This window comes from Argiope bruennichi, chromosome 1 (assembly GCF_947563725.1).
Source record: "Argiope bruennichi chromosome 1, qqArgBrue1.1, whole genome shotgun sequence".
Taxonomy (NCBI): domain Eukaryota; kingdom Metazoa; phylum Arthropoda; class Arachnida; order Araneae; family Araneidae; genus Argiope; species Argiope bruennichi.
The window spans coordinates 37,569,802-37,590,466 of record NC_079151.1 but is presented as its reverse complement, the minus strand read 5'-3'; the positions used below and the strand labels follow the sequence as shown (position 1 = coordinate 37,590,466).

General features: G+C 26.1%; 1 protein-coding gene across 1 annotated transcript in view; it reads right to left on the bottom strand.

The window, feature by feature from the left end:
- Positions 1–19,674, bottom strand: part of LOC129965358 (chromatin remodeling regulator CECR2-like) — a 31,278-nt gene extending 11,604 nt beyond the window's left edge. The window contains exons 1-9 of the mRNA XM_056079190.1: positions 19,545–19,674; positions 16,033–16,121; positions 15,828–15,934; positions 7,477–7,651; positions 6,010–6,134; positions 4,357–4,413; positions 4,005–4,194; positions 3,459–3,548; positions 721–859 (exon numbers count right to left, since the gene is read on the bottom strand). Of these exons, the coding sequence (XP_055935165.1) occupies positions 721–859; positions 3,459–3,548; positions 4,005–4,194; positions 4,357–4,413; positions 6,010–6,134; positions 7,477–7,651; positions 15,828–15,934; positions 16,033–16,121; positions 19,545–19,551 (979 nt within the window). The 5' untranslated portion in view covers positions 19,552–19,674. The remainder of the gene's footprint in view (positions 1–720; positions 860–3,458; positions 3,549–4,004; positions 4,195–4,356; positions 4,414–6,009; positions 6,135–7,476; positions 7,652–15,827; positions 15,935–16,032; positions 16,122–19,544) is intronic.
- Positions 19,675–20,665: the final 991 nt, after the last annotated feature.

Below are 20,665 nucleotides of genomic sequence, written 5' to 3'. Positions count from 1 at the left end.
TTCTAATAAATCAGAGAAAAAAAATCCCATCTTTTTGAAAGCAGTAAGTTAGATAACAAGAGTCATACTGACTTTTGTGTGGTCAAACCCAACTAATTTCAGTTCCTTTCAAATAAAAGTTGCTTAAAAAATAAATAAACTGATTGGCCACAATATATATCAAAACTATGATATTTATTTTTTATTAGAAATTTCTGCAAATCAAAAACAATAAAAAAAAATCAAAATTACAAGTTTTAAAGAGACATTCAATGCCAAAGAATTCAAGTGGCAAAAGTTACTTCTCTAATAAAAGTTACTTTTCTAATAATAGCAATGTTACAATTAAAGTTTTTTTTAAAATAAACAGTTTAATAACTTATTCTACAATTTCATCATTTATTTAAAAATGCATTACAAATAATCAATATTAGTGGTGGCAAATTGTATTATTAATCATGTAAGAGATAAGGAATGTAAAAGATTATATTAATTAATATATTCAATTTAACCCATTATTATTATAAATAATGTAGTGAATGGACCAATAGTCTGAATTGCTATTCTTAACCTTGATTTCCATGGTTGATTCCTTCCTCAAATATATTGTGCAAATTGAAATTGTACATTATTTTAATATGCTCTTTAGCAAATATTTTTACAGTTATTTCATGAAATAACTGAAATTATATAACAACAATCACATATGAATAAAACAAATTTAAAGTTGTATATGTTTACCTTGAATGTTCTTTTCTCTTGCTTCAGCTCTCTTTCTACGATCCTCTATTTCTTTCTTTTTCTTCTCGGCCTCTTTTTTAATTCGTTCCTGCTCCATTTCTATTCGACGCTTTTCATTAGCTTCTGCTACCATTTGCTCCTGCATTAAGAAAAATGATTAATTATCAGGTCAAAGCTACTTACTCTGGAACAAAATAATTATCATGGAATTCAGAAAATTTTCAATACACAAAAAAGTATCACTTTTATAAGTATTCTCTTTTATAATATAAGCACTTATAATAATAAGACCATTTATAATTATAACCACTCATGAACTGCTTCCATGTTATTCAGGAAATCATTAGCAAACCTTCATATCTGTGACTAATATCAATACCAATGCACTGTGAGTACCATTTAAAGGTGGCATGAAAGTTAAAATATATATGTATAAATTTACTGATAAGAAAGTAACTGATTACATTAATCTCATGATAAGTCATCCAATCATTTACCATTGTAAGCCTAGAGACATCAACACTTTGGGATATGTGATAATAATGGTAATTTAATAATGGGAAACGTAGAAGGGGGGGGCTTTCTTTCATAGCTCTATTATCATTATTGATTGCTAATGACCTTAAACTTGTATAGGTTAGCAGATCAACACAAGCGTTAAAGGCTTTATATTCAAATAAGAACAAACTTTTCCACCATTAGAACATTTTTTTTAATGCAACAAAACTAAATGAGAAAAAAAATGTATATATCATATGAAAGAGAGCATAAAATATATTAATATTCTAGATGTCAGTCTTAATAAATACCATAAATTAAAATCATTAATGCATTTACTTTACTTTTAAAACCAAATCTGATGACTCAGAGTTGCCACTCAAATAAAGAAAAAAAAATCCCTGTGTTTTCCCTGCATGTATAAGAGGAAGTGCGAGAACAGCACTCATGTGCTTGTTATAATAGAATAACAATTCCCACCCCCTAGTTTTTATGTGTAGGGAAAACAGGGGAAATACACAACAATTGAACATTATCTGAAAAATGGTAAATTAAGCTTTATTAATTTATATTTATATAGAGAACAAATTTTAATTTATTGCCTAGATTTTAGCAAGAAAAAATTCATATGCTAAGAGACAAAAAAAATATTACATCACCTCATAAGGATGAAATAATTCAAAATGAAATTCTTGCTATCATGATACAAATTATTTAATTATTACTTAAACAAAAAAAAATAGAAAGTTTTTTTTTTATTTATATATTAGAGCATTAATTTATACAACTTCTGCAGACTTCTCAGTCATCAGATTCCACACACACACACACCCTTCTTTTGCAATGATTTGATTTGTAAAGCTTCATTGCTTGTTACATTAATGCTTTTTTTTCCCTTGACATTTTTTTATACTTTTTTGAAGCTTTATAATACTTCACATGCCTTAATTTTACATACTGAAGCAAATTAAGATTTCTTAAGACACCTCCAAGAAAATTTATCATCATATAAACTAATTAAAGAATTTTCTTTCAGATTTTCAACAAGTATATCCTTGTAGATAATAAATCCACTTTCCACGGCTGCACTGCCATGTGACAGTATAAGAATTATTTTTATGACTTTCCAAAAGTCAGAAAATGCTTTGGGCTTCAAAACATTACAAAGGAAATCATCTAATCTTGGAATAAGAATTTCTTTATTACACTTATCAAGCTGCTCCTTACATTCACTTTAAAGTTTTTTTCATGAAAATTTTAAATTGGATTTTTGCACGTACTGGACATCCAGTGGAAATTTGTAGATTGGGGGGAAAAAATTGCAGTATATCAACCATTTAATTTTCATATAATACAGCAATGTTTTTCAATAAATGAGAATTCAGAGAAGATGCAGCTTTTAAAACAGCATCAGAATTTTAAGACATACATGCAAATATTTTTTTTTATCATAGTATTCTTCTAAAATTATAAAGTACTTGGCTAAAAAAAAAAATGTATTTTTTTCAGTTTCAATAGCTTCACAAGTATTCAAGTAGCTTGTTGTCACTATTTCAATTTAGGTATTTTTTTCCCTTCATTTTTTTATGTTAGATCTATCTATGTAGAAGAAAAGGTGAGTAAGTAAAAAAGAGATAAGCTTTCTCGATTTAATAATTGTGAATGGTGTTTTGTTTTGAAGGCAAGGCAACGACTTTTTATTCTTGCTTTGCTTAAAGACATTGCAATTTTTAAATTTAAAAAAAACATTAAGAAATATAATGTTCACTGTACTTTTCTGGTTTTCAAGAAAATTTTAAAAATTCCCTGCATTTTTCCCTGCTTTAGAGATACTTTTTAGATTCCCTGTGTGTTTTGTGTTTTACCTGTGCTGTAGCAAACCAGTGAGAGGCTCAATATTATGAAACAGGTGCCATTTACAGCTGATAAGCAAATACTGGTAATTTGTAACAATATATATATAATGTATTAGATATTAATAATCCTAGCTATATCATATCCATACTTTATTTCATCAAAGTTTTATTAAACTGGTCTTCTAAAAAAAAGTTGGCATCTTCATGCCCAAAAAAAAAGTATTTGTACTACTGGACCTAGATTTCCAAATTTGGTATTAAAATATTCGTAAACACCTGCTTGTGAAAAATAAATTATTAAGGTAAAATTTAAAGTTAAAATAAATCTTATTTAATCAACTACTATTGTAACATCAAGGAATATAAAATGCAAATAACACTTACTTCCATTCTCTTTTGGGCTTGCACTTTAGATATTCTTTGTGAAACTCTTTTTGGTGCTAATTCTAAAAATCTTTTTCTTAATAATCGATCCTACACAAATAAATAAAAGATATTAACATGCAAATGCATTAAATTTCAGTACTATGACTTTTACAACTTTATATCCCTTAAAATAATCCAAATATCTACTTATAAACAAATTTGCTATTAGAGAAATTACTTCATTTTTAAAAAAAAGCAAAAATTCCATCATAATTCAAAAAGGCATACAGAATATGAGACAAGCAATGCAGAAAATATAACACTAAAACAACTAACATACAAATTAATAAATACATTTAAAAAGTAAGAGTCGGCATAAATTAGACTTGAATACTGTTATTGGATTATTGTCATTACAATAAGAAAATGTTATGTTTCATAAATTTAAGCTTTGGGGCTTTAATAATTGATTTTAAAAAATTGCTTCTAGTTTATCAGTCTTGCATTTTAATTTAATTGTTGATGGTTCTTTAAAATATAACAGAAAAGTTTTTAAAAATTTACTTTTTCTGCAACAACTTCTGTAAGAAGAGGTAAATATTTTTTCTTCATTTCTTGAACCAATTCTTTCTCTTGTTTATATCTACTTTTAGAAAAACTTTTCATAAGAGTTTCCCAATCGCTTAAATTATGACAAACAATGGACCAAGATTTGTTACTGTCATCTGACTTGGATTTTCTTTCTCTTGTTGTCCTAAAATAAGTTGAACAAATTTTTAAAAAAAGGTTAACTATAAATACTAAGTTAATTATATGAAATGACTATCAACCATATATCAAGAAAAATAATCAAATTTATAAGAATACAAATTACAATTTTTTTAAAGTAATAAGATATTAAGTCTTCAAAACTTACTTTTTAGCAGAATTGTTTTTCATATTTTTTCCTTTTCCAGACTGCTGTTCAGATTTCCTAAAGTCAAGAAAGTAAATTAGAAGGAAAAAAAAATGTTAATTAGATTTCCTGTTTAATAAAATGTAATTAATAAAAAATAATGGTTAAAGTTTCTTGAATAAAAATACAATATATATTTTTTATTATCTATACAACACTTATGCATGATTTTCTTTCTTTTTGGGGAATAGGGGATGCATTTTCCCATTTATTGGACAGCAGACAAAAACCTACCATGGTAATTTCTTTTTAACTTTTTCTATAGTATGACAAATAAATATACTCTAGCATGCTCTAACAGAGATGCAGAAGTATTTTTAGTCTCTGTTTTTATCAGAAAACAAACCTCAAATGAAGTTTCCGATTTTGTGTAAAACTAATAAATAAATCAATAAATACATGCAATAACCAAAAGCCCTCATAAATTAAATAGAATTATTTGAGACTTATAACAGAAAATACAAGGAAAATATCACGCGGAAATGGAATGCAGATTTATACAAAAACAAAAAGGTGAATATGAATAACAATCCTCAGAATGAAGAGAAATAAAATAAGATTTATTAATTAACAGACAGTTGCAAGCAAAAAACTAATCTGTCAATAGCATTGTTATAAAACATGTTTTCAAAACTAGGTGGGAGTTACATTTCTGAATTAAAACAGCAGATCAGATTTAAGATTATTTGAGTAAAATATTTTTTAAAGGCAAATTAAATAAATATTTGAAAATGTATTTTGATAAAACATCTACAATGACAGCAGATAGTTTTAAAATGACACAAACAAAATGTAACAATAAATATATTTTTAACTTTTCATTTTGAAGGCAATAAAATTTAAAATAAGGCACTAAAGTATAGATATGACTAAAATAATCTGATGATGAGGATGATTTTTTTTATGAAAATATTTAATCTTCACAAATTAAAATACCCCTTAACAACATGTTTTGTACAAGATATTTGAACAATTAATGGAATATGTTCCTCAAAACATACTGCTGAACAAGATACCTATTTTTACTTAAAATGCCTTCTTAATCATTCCTAAGAAAACAAAAGATTTTATTTTTATTTTCAGATTAAAATTTATTTCTACAAGAATAAATATCTGCTCAGAGAAGTGTACCAACAAAAACCAGACACTGATTTCAAAGTCATAAATAAAATGACTATTCAATGCCAATATATATATATATATATATATATATATATATATATATATAAGCTATTAATAGAAGTGTAAAATAAACCAAGTTACTGATATACAAAATTGATCAATGACTGAATTAAAAAGTTGATATTTTGTAAATATTAAATTAATACCACTCAAGTATGATAAATATTAAATACATAAAGTATTTGTTTTTATTTATATTTATTCATAATACCCAACTTAAATATTTATAAATATTTTAGTAAATAAAGCCTCTATTTTTATATTTAGTCTACTAAAAGAAATCTTTGTTTTTATTTCATAACTTATTATTATTTAACAATGAAATTATTAATACATATTTGAAAGAAAACAATTTTTATTGCAAAAAGTCAAATGAATATCACAATTTTAATCAAATAAATACTTTTAATCATGATAGTCTTAAGCATTTACCTTGATTTTTTAGTTAGAGCAGATGGACCTTCTTTGTATAAACGTTCATCATAGAAATACCAATATGAATTATTCTCGCTATCCTTTCCAACACAACTAGCTTGCATGTCTTCTGAAGGAATATCCTAATGAAAAAATATAATGATTAATATCAAAAAGTAAAAATTTATACTTTTATGTCACACATCTTTTTAAATGGCAAATGCAACTATTTAAAAGTCAACAAGCAAAAGTTGTTTACCATCATACGCACATGTATAAAAAAAAATATATATTCCCTAATTAAAACATTCTTTCATCAATTTATTAACTTTTAAATCGGTAAAATGATAAAATAAAGTTTAATTAAAATACTTGCTATTATTTCATATCACCTAACTAATTAAATAAGAGCAAAAATGCCAATCAAAGTAGAAAAATGCACAGTTATTGTTATAATCATAATGAAAAATAAAATTAGGTTCAGTAATACAAAAAGATATTTTGAAAAAATAGATCTTAAATTTAGATGTGAAAAACCCATTCAATAAAATGGCTAAAAAGAATAATAATCACTAAGCAAGAAAAACATTCTTGATTTAATATTTATTCTATTGAATAAAAATCAAAACTGTTGATCATCCATTAATCTCCAGTAACTACCTTTCTTTTCTCCCCCTCCCTCAATACCAAAAGGAAAAGAAGAAGAAAAAAATTGGGAGAATAGTTTGTAACAGTCATTAACATTAAGTGAATGTTCTAATCTTCTACAGGTATATAAGACATAATTCATTTCAATAAATAATATTATTATATAACCATATAAAAAAATAACAAGAAATTGACAATGTTTTTATCATATAAAATAATAAACATTCTTAATCATAATTCTTTTTTTAAAAACCACATAAAAGCTCAAAATAACAAGATTAAACAAATTATCAAATCTACCTGTCAATTTCTGCAAAAATAAAAAGATTTATATTTCAGATTGGCAGATAAAATCTACATCAATTATTGTAATAGATATTGCAAATACAGCACAAATGTTTTTCATTCAAACAGTTGCTCAAAATATCTTTATCTTTTTTCACAAGAAAATAAGAAAAATTTGATGGAATAGAGAACTATCAATAATAACTTTAAATATCCCTAACATAATTTTGAAAAATTCATTCAAGATATTTTTCAAAGTATAACAGCTATTTTTCAAAAAAATTAACCTTAAATTTTATAATAGTATTATCTTACAAGTGAATTCATAATTTTCTACATTACTATATTATAATTGTTAAAGTCTTGACTGGTAGATAATTCCTTTATAAAAGATTATTCATAATTATTATTATAAAGGTTAAATATAAAAATTAAAGATAACTTTAAAAAATGCAGTCTTCAATGCCTATGCATCTTAACATGAATGCATAGGCATTAGCAAAAAAAAAGCAACACAAATAAGGAATAATAAATATAACAAAAATGTAATACTTTAATTGCTTCCAGGACACCATCAGCATCCAAGCGAAATTCACATAATTTTAGGAGAACTTCAACTTTTGAGCGAGGAGACAGAAATGCAAAAGCATTATTTTCCAAAGGATTTTCACCATCCTCACAGTTGTACTTGAATAATTCATGCAACTTCTCTTCCCAGTTATCTGATCTAAAACAGGAGTAAAAAAAAAAAAAAATTAGCTGCAAGAAAATTTTTTATAAATTGTCAACACTAACAAAAATGTATGATGAATCTTAGAAATGCATCTCAATTTGTTCTAAAAACATAGAACATATATAGTGATTTAATAATAATTAAAAAATCACTTACGAAAGAAAAAAATGCAAATCATTAATAAAAACAATCTACTGGCTTTAGAAAATAGTTTTTACAATGTAAAATTAATTCACTTCATCGTTCTAACAATATTCAACATATTTAAATACATATTCAAAAGAGAAAATATATAGACAATATAAATACAGAGATTTTTAAGAAATATTTAGAAAGCTCGCTTCTTTTAAATCAAAATATATTAAACATTGAAGGATGGGGGAAAAGTAGGTTAAGGTTGGGTAAAACAAATAGTCCACAATGACAGTCTACTAAAACTGACAATGACTGTCAAACTTACATTCTATTTGCATACTGATTTTCTTGAGAGTTTTTTTTTTTTTTTCTGCATCATAAGAAATACTTTTTAACTACATTTTTTTTTTAATTCCCAACATTCTTACAATATGAATTAGCATAATTCTGAATTCATGTTGAACTCGATCTACGGAACTTAAAGTTTACTTTCCTCTACCATTTTTAAAATTTAAAGTTCTCAAAATTAGATGATTCTACTTATTCTTTATCCTAAGGAACATAATTTTAAGCATTATCCTTTACTCTTAATCCTAAAGAGCATAATTATATACCTAGGAATGTTCTTTCATTTTTTAAGAGCATTTTAAGTGAAATGAACATAATGCAAAGCTTAGTTTTGGAATATGTCTAAATAATGGTTAATACACACACACATAGAACTTTTAGTAAATAATAGTTCAGTTTAAAAACTTAAATAAATTTTCTAAAATTGTTTTAACACATGGTCATTTTTCTTCTATACAGCTGTTGATTTTTTTTAATGTATTTTTTTCATATAATGCATATTTTAACATGTTAATATTCTATGTCTTTAAATATTTTTTGTTTAATCTTTTAGTTTTAAAATATATTGTAATTTGCATCTTGAATTATTTGCACATTTGGTGCAAAAGTAGAAGGAAATTTTAAAGAAGTGGTTTCTGAGGACCAGATTACAAAAGGTTTCTAAATATGCCTGCTGTTTCTATAGCTATTATATATCTTTTGAAAGAATCAGAACCCTAGCAGACTAAGAAATTCTCTTCACAAAATGCTGTGAAGGGTTTTCAAGATTGTGAATTTGTCAGTCAATAAAGCTGATGTAGAGAACCGAATAGTAGTACTAGTACTAGTGTCATACATCACATCACCTTCAATTTCAACAGAGGCACCCTCAATTTCAAAACAAGGTTACGAAGGTTCACCAACTGTTATATCACCTTTGAAAAAATCAAAACTAGAGATTCTTTCTTATCACCTCCAGTATTGAATCACACTAGAGAATAAACATTTACATACATACTTGAGTAAATTACACTACAAAATTTGAAAGAAAAAAAAGAAAACATTAGCAAGCAACAACAGGTGTGGTTTTGATTGCAAATATGGTTACAGCCATCTTAATGAAAAGCATTCAAAGTAAAAAAATGAAGGCATGTTATTCCCCAAAACTAAAGTAATAAAGAAACCTAATGCTGAACTCAAAAGGAAGTCGATGAAAGAACAAAAAAATAGCAATACTAAAGCAACTCCTTCAAACAAAATATCTGCTGGTTGTTGAGTACTCATAAAGTGTTTGGGTAAAAAGTTAATGAAACTTTTGTTGATCAAATTTTGTAGCCAGAAAAGGCCTGTTCAGTCAAATATCTTATTAAATCTCTTCTGGGGAAAAAATATACTTCTGCAGGAAATGAAGATGTAAATGAAATTGCAAGTGAATAGATCATCCAACACTACATATTCCATGAATAAAGCTAATTATTAATACAATGGAACTAGGGATTGCAATACCGGTATACCGGGATACCGAATACCGGTATTTTGAGCCATTTGTACAATTTTGTAATACCGGTATTCACAAGTTTAAATACCGGTTTTTCGGTATTTACTAGAAATTTTTAAAATTTCTCCACTATATGTTCAGGTATCGTGAACATAGCAAAATATTATGCGTTATTGTTTTTATGTCTCCATAACGGGCGAAATTAATTAGCTAATTAACGGCTTAATTAATTGCTTAAATCTAAATTAGTAAAACATGGATTATCCATGAAAGAAAATATTGTATCCTTAACGACTTATGGAGTAACAATTATGAAAAAAGTTGGAAAGTTGATTGGTGCAAATCAGCAGTTGTGCTATGCACATGGAATTCAATTACGAGTAATAGATGTATTATACTAAAAAAATAAAGAACAGAAGAATCCAAATACTGTGGATATAGAAATTTTGGATTCCAAGTTTGAAAAGAGTAAGAGTGAGAGTGATATTGACAATGAAGATAATGACAATGTAATTGTTGAAGAAGATATTGCTAATGAGGATGAAATATTAACCTATCAAGAATTGCTTCCTATAATTTATAAAGTTCAAAAAATTGTTAAGATATTTAAACGTTCCCCTTTAAAAAGGATATTTTACTAAAATATATACTAACTGAAAATAAAGCAGAATATATGTTAATATTAGATTCTAAAACACGTTGGAATAGTTTACTCCTAATGATGGAACGATTTTTGAAACTGAGAAGTCCAATCCAAAAAGCAATAATCGACTTAAACCTGTAAATTAATTTTTCAGATAGTGAATTCAACTTAATATCCAGAACTATATCAGCTCTACTTCCAATAAAACTGACTATTGAGGCATTGTGTCGGAGAGATTCTAATTTATTAACAGCTAATGCAACAATAAATTTCATGTTGCAGTCACTGAAAGAACAGCACACATCACTATCCGAAGAATTATATATTACATTGAAAAATCGCACAGAAGAAAGGCATACCGAAATAGAAAATGTCTTACGGTATTTACATAATTATAATGATTTTAAAAATGAAAATGAAAAAGAAGAAAAGAAAATAACCAATTCAAATCTGATTAAGTTTAGAGTAAAGTTTCTTAAAAGTTTTTACCCACAGCCCTATCCACATTCAGAAGAATTCGGTTCAATTATCGAAGATTATGATGTCACTACTGTCGATAGTGACAAGGAATTGTCTCTTGAACAAAAATTAGAATTAGCAATAAATAAATAAAATTTCAACGAACCAAAATACAATACAGAAATCAGCTATATCCAAAACCATCCGACGAGAAATCGATTTATTTGAAGATGAGGGATTTAGAGGTAAATACTTGGAAAAAGTATATTGCGCATTGCTAACGGTACCACCAACTAGCGTAGATGCCGAAAGAGCGTTTTCGACAACTGGTAATTTTTATACAAAATTACTTTTCAGGCTTAATGACAGTACAATTGATGCATTATGTTTTTTAAGATCACATTTCAAAAAGTTGTAATAGTACCCCAGACTGAATAGTGATATTTACACTTTTTTGTGATTTAAATAAATAAGATGTTTCTTTACTTTTTTGTGATTATATACTGTTATAATTTATAAGTTATAAATTATTTTTTGTGATATTTGCACTCTCTTACAAAACTGGCAAATAAAACAAAGAAACACCTGTATTTTCTTTCTTTTTCTAAAATTTCTAATACCGGTATTAAAACCGGTATCCCGGTATTAAGATTTAAAAAATACCGAATACCGGTATTGAACTTTTGGTCCGGTATTGCAATCCCTAAATGGAACATTATATATATTTGAAAATTAAATTCTAATGTTAAAATATCTATATGAATATATCTACTTATAACAAAGGTGTTTGTGTGTGTGTCAAATGTATGTGTGTCATCCGTGTTTGTGCTCTACAGACAGATCATTTGACTGACAACTTTCAAATTTGGCACTTAGAAGGTGGGAATGTGTACCTATGAGTCATTTTTCGAGATTAAAATTGCAGTTTCATTCAAATAATTTATAACAAGATTTTCTTCCATTGCTGAAAGCTGAAGAAGAAAGATTCTATTTATAATCCAAATACATTATTTTCACAAAGAATAAGTAAGGAATACTAGTACAATGGATGTTAGAACACAGCAAAAAGCAATGTGTAATTTGAAGATGGACCATCTTCACAATTATACCATTAATGGAACAAGGATGTTGTAAGACTTCTTTAGGATCTCATGCATATGATACAAGACTAAGTATAAGGTTATTTAGTTAAGATTAGTGTAATGTATTCTCAAAACTTCTATGTTGAGGGAATCATGAAAGTTATGCACTAGAGTTTTAATTAAAATTAAAATATCTGGATAATTTAGAAGACAAAAAAAAGCAAAGTTATAATAAGATAAAAGAAGATAGAGAATGGCACATTTACATTTTAATAATGCTATGATGTTATGGATTACCCCCAATAGATAGGTCCATGTATATAATAAATATAATATGTAGGTCCATGTATATAATATATAACTTTAATATCAGATTTAGAAGAATCATGGATACAAAGTTGTATTGAAATTATCTATCTTTAAACAAATATAACCAATATTGCCAGTGAACCAGCTGATCACTCGAGATGACTACTGAGTAGAAAAGGGTGTATCATCTATTTTCCAGTTGATCTTAATAAATGAACAAGGTGCAAGTCATTTTTTTTCCCATCTACGATCATTTTATCCTCGACACTTAACAGTTATTATAATGATCTATTTCATACCGTGAGATAAAATTATTATAACAGCAAGAAAAGAACTGATTACACTGTTTTACTACTCAAAAAAGAAGCAAGTAAAAAATTCCAGCTATTCTCAGATAGAATAACATAAAATATCTTTCAAAATAACTGTAAATTTTTAACATAATTTAAAGAGTGTAGTTAGCCAAAATTAAAAATTACCATTTTTATGATAATTTTACCACATACTACCCTAGTCAAGAATTTAAAAAAAATGAATTACTAAAAAATGAAAAATCTTCATGTACATTTTAAATATTTCCATAAGAAACTTTTACCTATATATATTTAATAAACATTTAATTTTTTTAATCTTTGAATAACTTGATTTCCATAATAATAATGCGTTTATAAAATAAATACAAATATTCACCAATTAAGTCTTACACAAATTCTGATTTACTTTATATCATTGCTTGTAAATGAAATTCTTTCTGTCTGAAATCAGGGAAGTTAACAAATTGCAAATACTAAAAAATTACTGGGTACAAGCAATAATTAATTTTATAGCCATTTCGTTCTTCAGATAGTTTAATTCAGCATTAGATTCATCATATTTAATAGACTACAGATAAAATATTGATAAAAGAAATATATTTTTGTTGCACAGCCTAAAGAATCGAATTTTTAGTAACTTCTTTTTAAAATAGATGTCATATGAGAAAATAAAACTAAAAATGAAACTTTATCACAAATTTTATCAAGATCAATTTTATCAAATATGTTTTCCATTTTTTTAAAAACATAAATGAACAATTTTGAATGTGTTGACATGCGCCTCCACATAACATTATCTATATTTAGAGAACATTCCCTCTTCCAATAAGAACTAATAAATAAATCATTATACAAAATTTCAGAAGAATTCAAGGCTAACTTTTTTTATCCAAGTAGATACAAAGCAAATGTGCAACTAAAGGAAATGATTTTTTATTCTTCCTCCAAACTTCCCCCTAATAATTTTAAAAGTATTTACTCATTATTTAATATTTTTTATGAACTATACATATTGGCATAAGAACTTTAATATTACTATTTTAGTTAAAATCCTTATTAATAATTAAAAAATCTATAAAACTGAGACAAAAAGAAAAAGATCATCCACTGCTAGTTTTGATTATTATTGTTGTCAAGTAAAGATTTCTCCTATTTTTGGAAATGGATGGTTCATTAATGAGAAAATTTTGCACTCTCCTTTTATGGAAGTGGCTATCTCAAAGAAATTTTGTCAATATCATAATTTATGTTTGATATCTACTTTACTTTTTTTTCATAACATCTTCAATATCTTTTTTTTTTTTTTTTTTTTTTTTTTACGGAAAAAGCAATAACAATCAGCTGTGAAATCACAAACTTTTTAATAGCTTATACTTGTTTTACTAGTATCTAATGTTTAATATCACTCTATAATATATTCAAAAAAAATTTAAGACACAAGTATTAAATCTCAAGTGTATCTACTCAAAGACAAAAACAAAAGTCATCTGAGCATACTCAAATTACAAGCCTTTTTGTACAGTCCAATACTCCTCACTATGACAAGCTCTGGTTTGACTGCCCTGCTATCTCACATTTTTTTACATGTTATTATTTTAAACAGAAAAAAAAAAAAAAAAAAAAAAAAAACAGCATTGCTTTGTACCAGCATTCTAAAGAGGTACGATTATGATTATAAACAGACACATCTAAAAAAAATATTTTATCACTACAAATAGATTTAAAATTCACCAATTAAATAGGAATTTCACAAAAGAATTAATGAAACTCAAAATTCAGTTAAAATCTCAAGGATGAATGAAGAAATTTAATCTAGCATCAAGAAAAAGTGTCAACAAATTATTAATGATGGCTTATTGTATTCAAGTTGATATTCACCATAAAACAATTTTGTTAGCGATTTCCACAATAGCTACTTTCATTTTTAATGAGGATAGTTCCGAATTCTTCACATTTAGTTTACTTCATAAGAATTCAAAAAGAATGATCTTCTTTTCCACAATAAATATTCATTTTTTAATAACTGAAAATGAAAAAGAAGAAGAAAAAAACTGAATTTTACATACTGCTTGGATATTTTATTTTATAAGTAGTAAATAAAAAAAAAATCATATTATTAAAAAAAGAAAGGAAAAAATGAATCTTTAAGAATCAGATATTATAATTCCTTAATCTCTGATATGCTCATAAAAATTGCAAGCAAAGATATATTTTCATACATTTTTCACAGATCCTGAGATCCAAAAAATTTAAACTATGAAAAGGTTTTTATTTATTTTTTTATTAAATCATTAACAATTTAAAAGATAGGATTGGCAATTTGCATTTAAAACAAGAATGAATTTCTAGCAATTTAAAATTTAAATTATTAATTTCGATAAAGAACCATTGAATTTAACGGTTCGCAAAAGAATATTTTCTTTAATAGTCATATGTCAACAAGGAAAAAGATTAGACTATTTCATGCAATTAGCACTTTTAAGCAACCACTGCAATTCTGGTTTACATAAGAGTATTTTATAAAAATTTATTATTACTGATCCTATTTAAATCTTGAATTGAGTTAATATTACTATCATTTATAAATAATGCTGGAAATATTATCAATAAAAAAAAACCTTTATGATCACATATACCTATTAAGATCACACATACAAATGATATATGTGCATGCCTAAAAATAAATTGATTGATGCTATAACTATATTTCTGTATATATCTGTTTCAGCAAATTAATTTTAAGGATCTTTACAAGCACTTCAATTTTTTCCTAGTTCGGCAAAAAAAAAATACAAAAAAAAAATGAATACTTTTCCTAAATTTGAATTATTCTGCTTCTGTTTTGTAACCCGTAATCAAAATTATTCATAATTATTAAAAAAATTTAACATAGTTATCTTAAAATTACATTAACAGACATGATATAGGTACAAAATCAAAAAACTGCACATCAAAAAATAAAGAATTGTGCCCACTACTTAGAAGTTTGATTAACTGAACAATAAAATGAATAAATTTACGCAAAATGAATGAACTATTAAAAAATTTCTAGAATTATTATCTAAAAAAAACTAATAGATTTCAAGAAAAATAAAATTTGATTTCAAAAATGCTAAAATCTACAGGAATATATCAAGTCTGTATTAATGATTAGAGACTTAGAGTATAACTATCTTTTGTTTGCATAAAAAAAAAGAAAAAAAAATTAGAAAGTTTATTGAAAGAAATTATAAACTATTTGAAATTTTGGTGATTTGATAAGGATTTTCCAAACTAAATTGAAATCATCAAGATCAAAAAAAAATTTGATAGAACATTAAAACGAAACTTTCAAAAATTACATATTCATTTTTAATATTTTAAACAATATCATTCTGGCTAAGTATAAGCATTTTTCACTTACGTAACTTCATTTTCTTCATAACAGCCCTGCAAAAGTCGTGTAATTATCTGTTCTAAAGACATACACATCTCAGGATCTTGTATATTTAATATAGCTGCCTCCAATTCCTATTGCAATCAATGAAATAGAAATCGGATATTAAAAAAAAAAAAAAAAAAAACAGCATTTACAAAGTTTTACATAATAATGCTTGAATTTTTCTTACCCCAATTTCAATGTAAAAAAGATTGAAGGCAGCACGAAATACATAGCAGAAATGGGCAATTGTTGGAACTTCCCACCAGCTTTGAACTTCTAAATAAATAAAATGAAAACATTTTTTAATTCTAATCTCTTAAAATTTTAATTCAATTCTTATAATAATTCCTATTGATAATCCAGAAATTATCAACTCATCACAAAACTTTTGTTCTCCATCTAATTCTCAAATATTTTTAAAGGTACTATTTCAAATAGATTACATTTGCAATATATTTTTAGTTACCAAATTAAACCTATAATTTATGCTAAATTAAAGAAATAATTTATTACATTATATGCTATATTACAACTATAATTATGCTAATTATAGATAATGCTATATTATAACTATAAATATGCTAATTATAAATAATGCTAAAAAATAGCATTACTTAACATTTCTTTCATGGTTGAATACAAAACTAACTTAATAACTGAAAAACTCTTATACACATTATGCCACAGATTTTTTAAGATTGGTACTAGACTTCGATCAATAGTGGTTTACTATTGTAATTATACATACATAATAAATCTCAACCATCTGTAGGCATATTGTCAAGAGTTCAACAGGTATGTTAAACTAGCTAAAAAAAAAGGTCATTCAAGCGGGAAGGAAAATTCATTAAATTAGAATTATTACAATGGAACAAAAAGTAGTAATTAAATTCAATCCTTGGAACCTACAAATTAATAAATTTTCTTTCAAGGAATAAAATGTTTTATTGTGACACAGATATATTTATGAAAGGAAAAGGTATTGTAAGATAAGTATAATGGTTAATCAAATTCATCTAGGATATACAAAATAACAAAGAAGTGCATGAATTTGTCACAAAAAATTGCTCTGAAGGATGAAAATGTTTAAATATCAAAAATTAAATGATCCTGAATGAAGATTTGGATAAACCAAAAATCTGTGCTAAATATGCTCAAAATATTTTAAACGTTGAAAAAAAATCTTTAAGGAGTGTACATTGTAGAAAAATCATTTTAACCATTAAAAATTCTTCCTAACTAATTGAAACTGGTGTTACTGCAGATGAAATATGCTAATTTAAAAACATTCTACAGAAAAATGAAGAATGAAAATTAAAAAAAAAAAAATAAATAAAGCTCACCACAAAACTAAAAAAGTTAAATTTAAAATAATACTCTTAAAATTCTTCAATAGTAGGATTATTATCTGCATTATTATTTGTTTTTGAACAAACAATTACTAGTGAGTATTATTTTAATATTCGAAGTGCTTGATGGTTGAAATTAATTATATTTGTGCAGAATATAAAAATGAAAATAAATAGTTGATGTCAGTAGCATGACAATTCACCGAAACATAACTCGCTTTTTCTTTTTTCAGATTTTTAACAAAACAGTTTTTTTGTTGAAATATTAATTTGCTTGATTTAACATACTGCAACTTCTTTTATTGCCTAAACTTAAAATAAAGATGTGTTATTTTGATAAAATTTTTAATGGTTTAATGGTAATTTTCCAATTATATTATTTCTCTATCTCAATTTCCTAGCAGCCCTTAATTTTTAACTGTTTTAATTTTTATCATAAAATATCATTGTCATAAAGGAAGAGAAAAAGGCAAAATCGATTATTATTATGCGAGAACATGATATTGCTTTGGCTTGAGGGTTTAGAGGCGATTTGAAGGCATCAAATTGTTGAAGCCTCAAATGCATAGGCAACAAATTGGTGATTTATCCTTTTTTTTATTTTGGAGTCGGCTTTCACAGTATAGCTTTTGAAATTTCTATAGTCTGCTAATGTAATTTTATTTTGGAGTCGGCTTTCACAGTATAGTTCTTCCATTATCTATTATCTGCAGATGTAGTTTTATTTTGGTCTCGGCTTTCACGGTATAGCTTTTGAAATATCTATCCTCTGCTAATGTAGTTTTATTTTGGAGTCAGCTTTCATAGTATAGTTTTTCCATTATCTATCGTCTGCTAATGTAGTTTTATTTTGGAGTCGGTTTCACTGTATAGTTTTTTTAATTATGTATCCTCTGCTGTTGTAGCATTTCCCTCGGAAATCACAATGTTATTGTCTAACTTGTGCAATGTTTTTTAAAAATAAACCAAACAAGTTAAAATATTGTTTGTTTAATCGATAAAGATTGTTGGTTCAGGGATAATTTCAACTAATCAAAATAAGGTTATTAGAAAATAATACAATAGGTTGTCACATTTGGGGATTTATCGCCAACTAAAGTTACAACTTGATTTCCAAATAAAACAAACATAATCAACTTAATTTTTAAAATATAATAATTTTGAAATTTGACTAAAAGAGGAAGAATTTTCTTTATAACTAATGTCTATAAAACTTTCAAAGCTGAATTCATAAAAAATGTTTTAAACCTTACTTAAATTTTTTCAATTAAATCATGAAAATCCTAGAAAAGCTTATTCAAGGAATTCCAAAAAACCAGTTTGGAAATTCAAGAACAAAAACTTGAAATGCTTACTTTACTTTAATTCGATTCTTATTTTTAATACAGTTTGGTATGATTAGTAAATGTAAAGCGAATTTAAATACAGTAAATAAGTTCATGATTTGTTTTATAATAATTAAAAAATAACAAATATGTTAAGATTACAAAAGAAATAAAACTTTAAAATGAAAGAAAGATATGGATACCTTACTTTTATTTTTTTAAATATGCAAGATGGAAATTCAAAATATAAAACCATTCTAGAAAGTACTATTTGTTGAAAAACGTCAGAGAAAAATGAAAACAATTTGGAGATATAAGCAAGTAAGTTTTACAAGTTCTAAAAATAAATTCATTCAGTTGCACAAATTTAGTTTATGAGTGTAAAAAAACAATCATGTGCATCACAAAAACTAATAAAATAATCGCATCAACTTCAAGAATTTGCAATTCAAACTTGGAATAAATATACATAAAATCAAGCAGACATTATTAATGCATTATTTATAAAATTAGAACAGAAATTCGCATTAAAAAATCAATTTGAAATAATACTGATAAACTAATTTATAGTTTGATATTTTTATTCAAAAAACTTTTATTTTGATGTTGAATTACAAGAGATACGCATTAAATATTTACAGCAAATAAAGATCATAGTAAATGAAAAATAAATGTTTATATCCGCTGACTAGAAAAAAATACCAACAAAAAATGTTTTGCGCTTAGATGACATTCCTTCACAAAATTGCGTTTATTCCAAAATCTGTGAAAAGTCTAGAAAACAAGAAATTTCTTAGTGAGATTATAATCTAATTTGAAGGTAACACAATTAAGTATATATCATTATGTGCAAAGGTTTTATTTAAAAAAAAAGGTGTATTATGAAATTTAACAAATTTCATTAATTTAAGAATAAAATTAAAAGAACAATTAACCATTGTGACAATATCTTTAAAAGCATAAATTGTATATAATTTCACTAAAAAAAATAATGGCACTAAAATACTTTAATTTTTTTATCTTACCATCCATTTTTAATTAAATATAGCTGCAAAATGCAATTAGCTGGGGCATAAACTTTTCAAAACCGATCTCCTCTCCTTTTTTTTTGTTTCAGTTTTTTTCCCCCCAAAATCTAAATGGGCTTCCGTTGCCAACACTATACACATCTATTCAATGTGGAATTCAAGAATAGTAGCTAGAAACTGCTAAGTATTCCGTTCCGTTTATGTGAACCGTTCATGAAAAAGGGGGGGGGGAGCTCTATACGTTCACTTGCCATTCACTTTTTTCAGGGAAAGGATCTCATAGCAGGGCGTCTAGAAAATGAATTAATTAAAATCTTTAAACTTTCAGTATAAATTCTATCTCGACAAAATTTACTTACAAATAAAAGTTTCAAAACATGAAATCTGATATAAAAAATTTGGATTCTTTCTTTGTAAGCATATTCTTATCCACATCACTTAAACATAAGTAAAGCAATAGAAGCCGAAAAAATATTGAAATTCTGAAATACGAAGCCATTATAGAAATATTTCGTAGGAAGGAACAAGCTAAATAACCTATAAAATTCATTCTATTACTCACTTTTGCAGAAGTGATATGATGAGTTTCATTAAAATTCAGGCGAGTCAGATGAAGTATAATATTTCCTCTGCAAAATTTTAAAAACTGGTTAATGTGAATAATCGATAGAGCTGTAAGATTATGTGAGATAATCTCTGTAGACCTGTCCATCGTCCTTCGAATCTCTCGAGTGTAATCCCATTGGAAAATGAAACATAATTTATAGATAAAGTCTATTATTTTATACAATTTATTCATATTCTAATTATTCCTGATAAAAAATGTTCCTTTTAAATTATTATTAGGCCGCGGTGGCATGGTGGTAAGGTCTCGGCTCTTGAGCCTTTAGGTTTCATGTTCGAGACCCGCTTCCACCGAACAACCGTCGTGTAAGGGGGTCTTTTGCTCTTTAAATACGTCAGGGCCAAACGTCCTCCCGCTGGTATAGTGTGGTATGGAGAGGGGGGTGCCAGCTCAGATATCGTCTTCATCATCTGACCGCGGTTCAAAATTATGACGTCCATCCCAAAATAGCTCCAGTATTGCTTTGCAACGAGAAGTTAATAATAAATTTAAA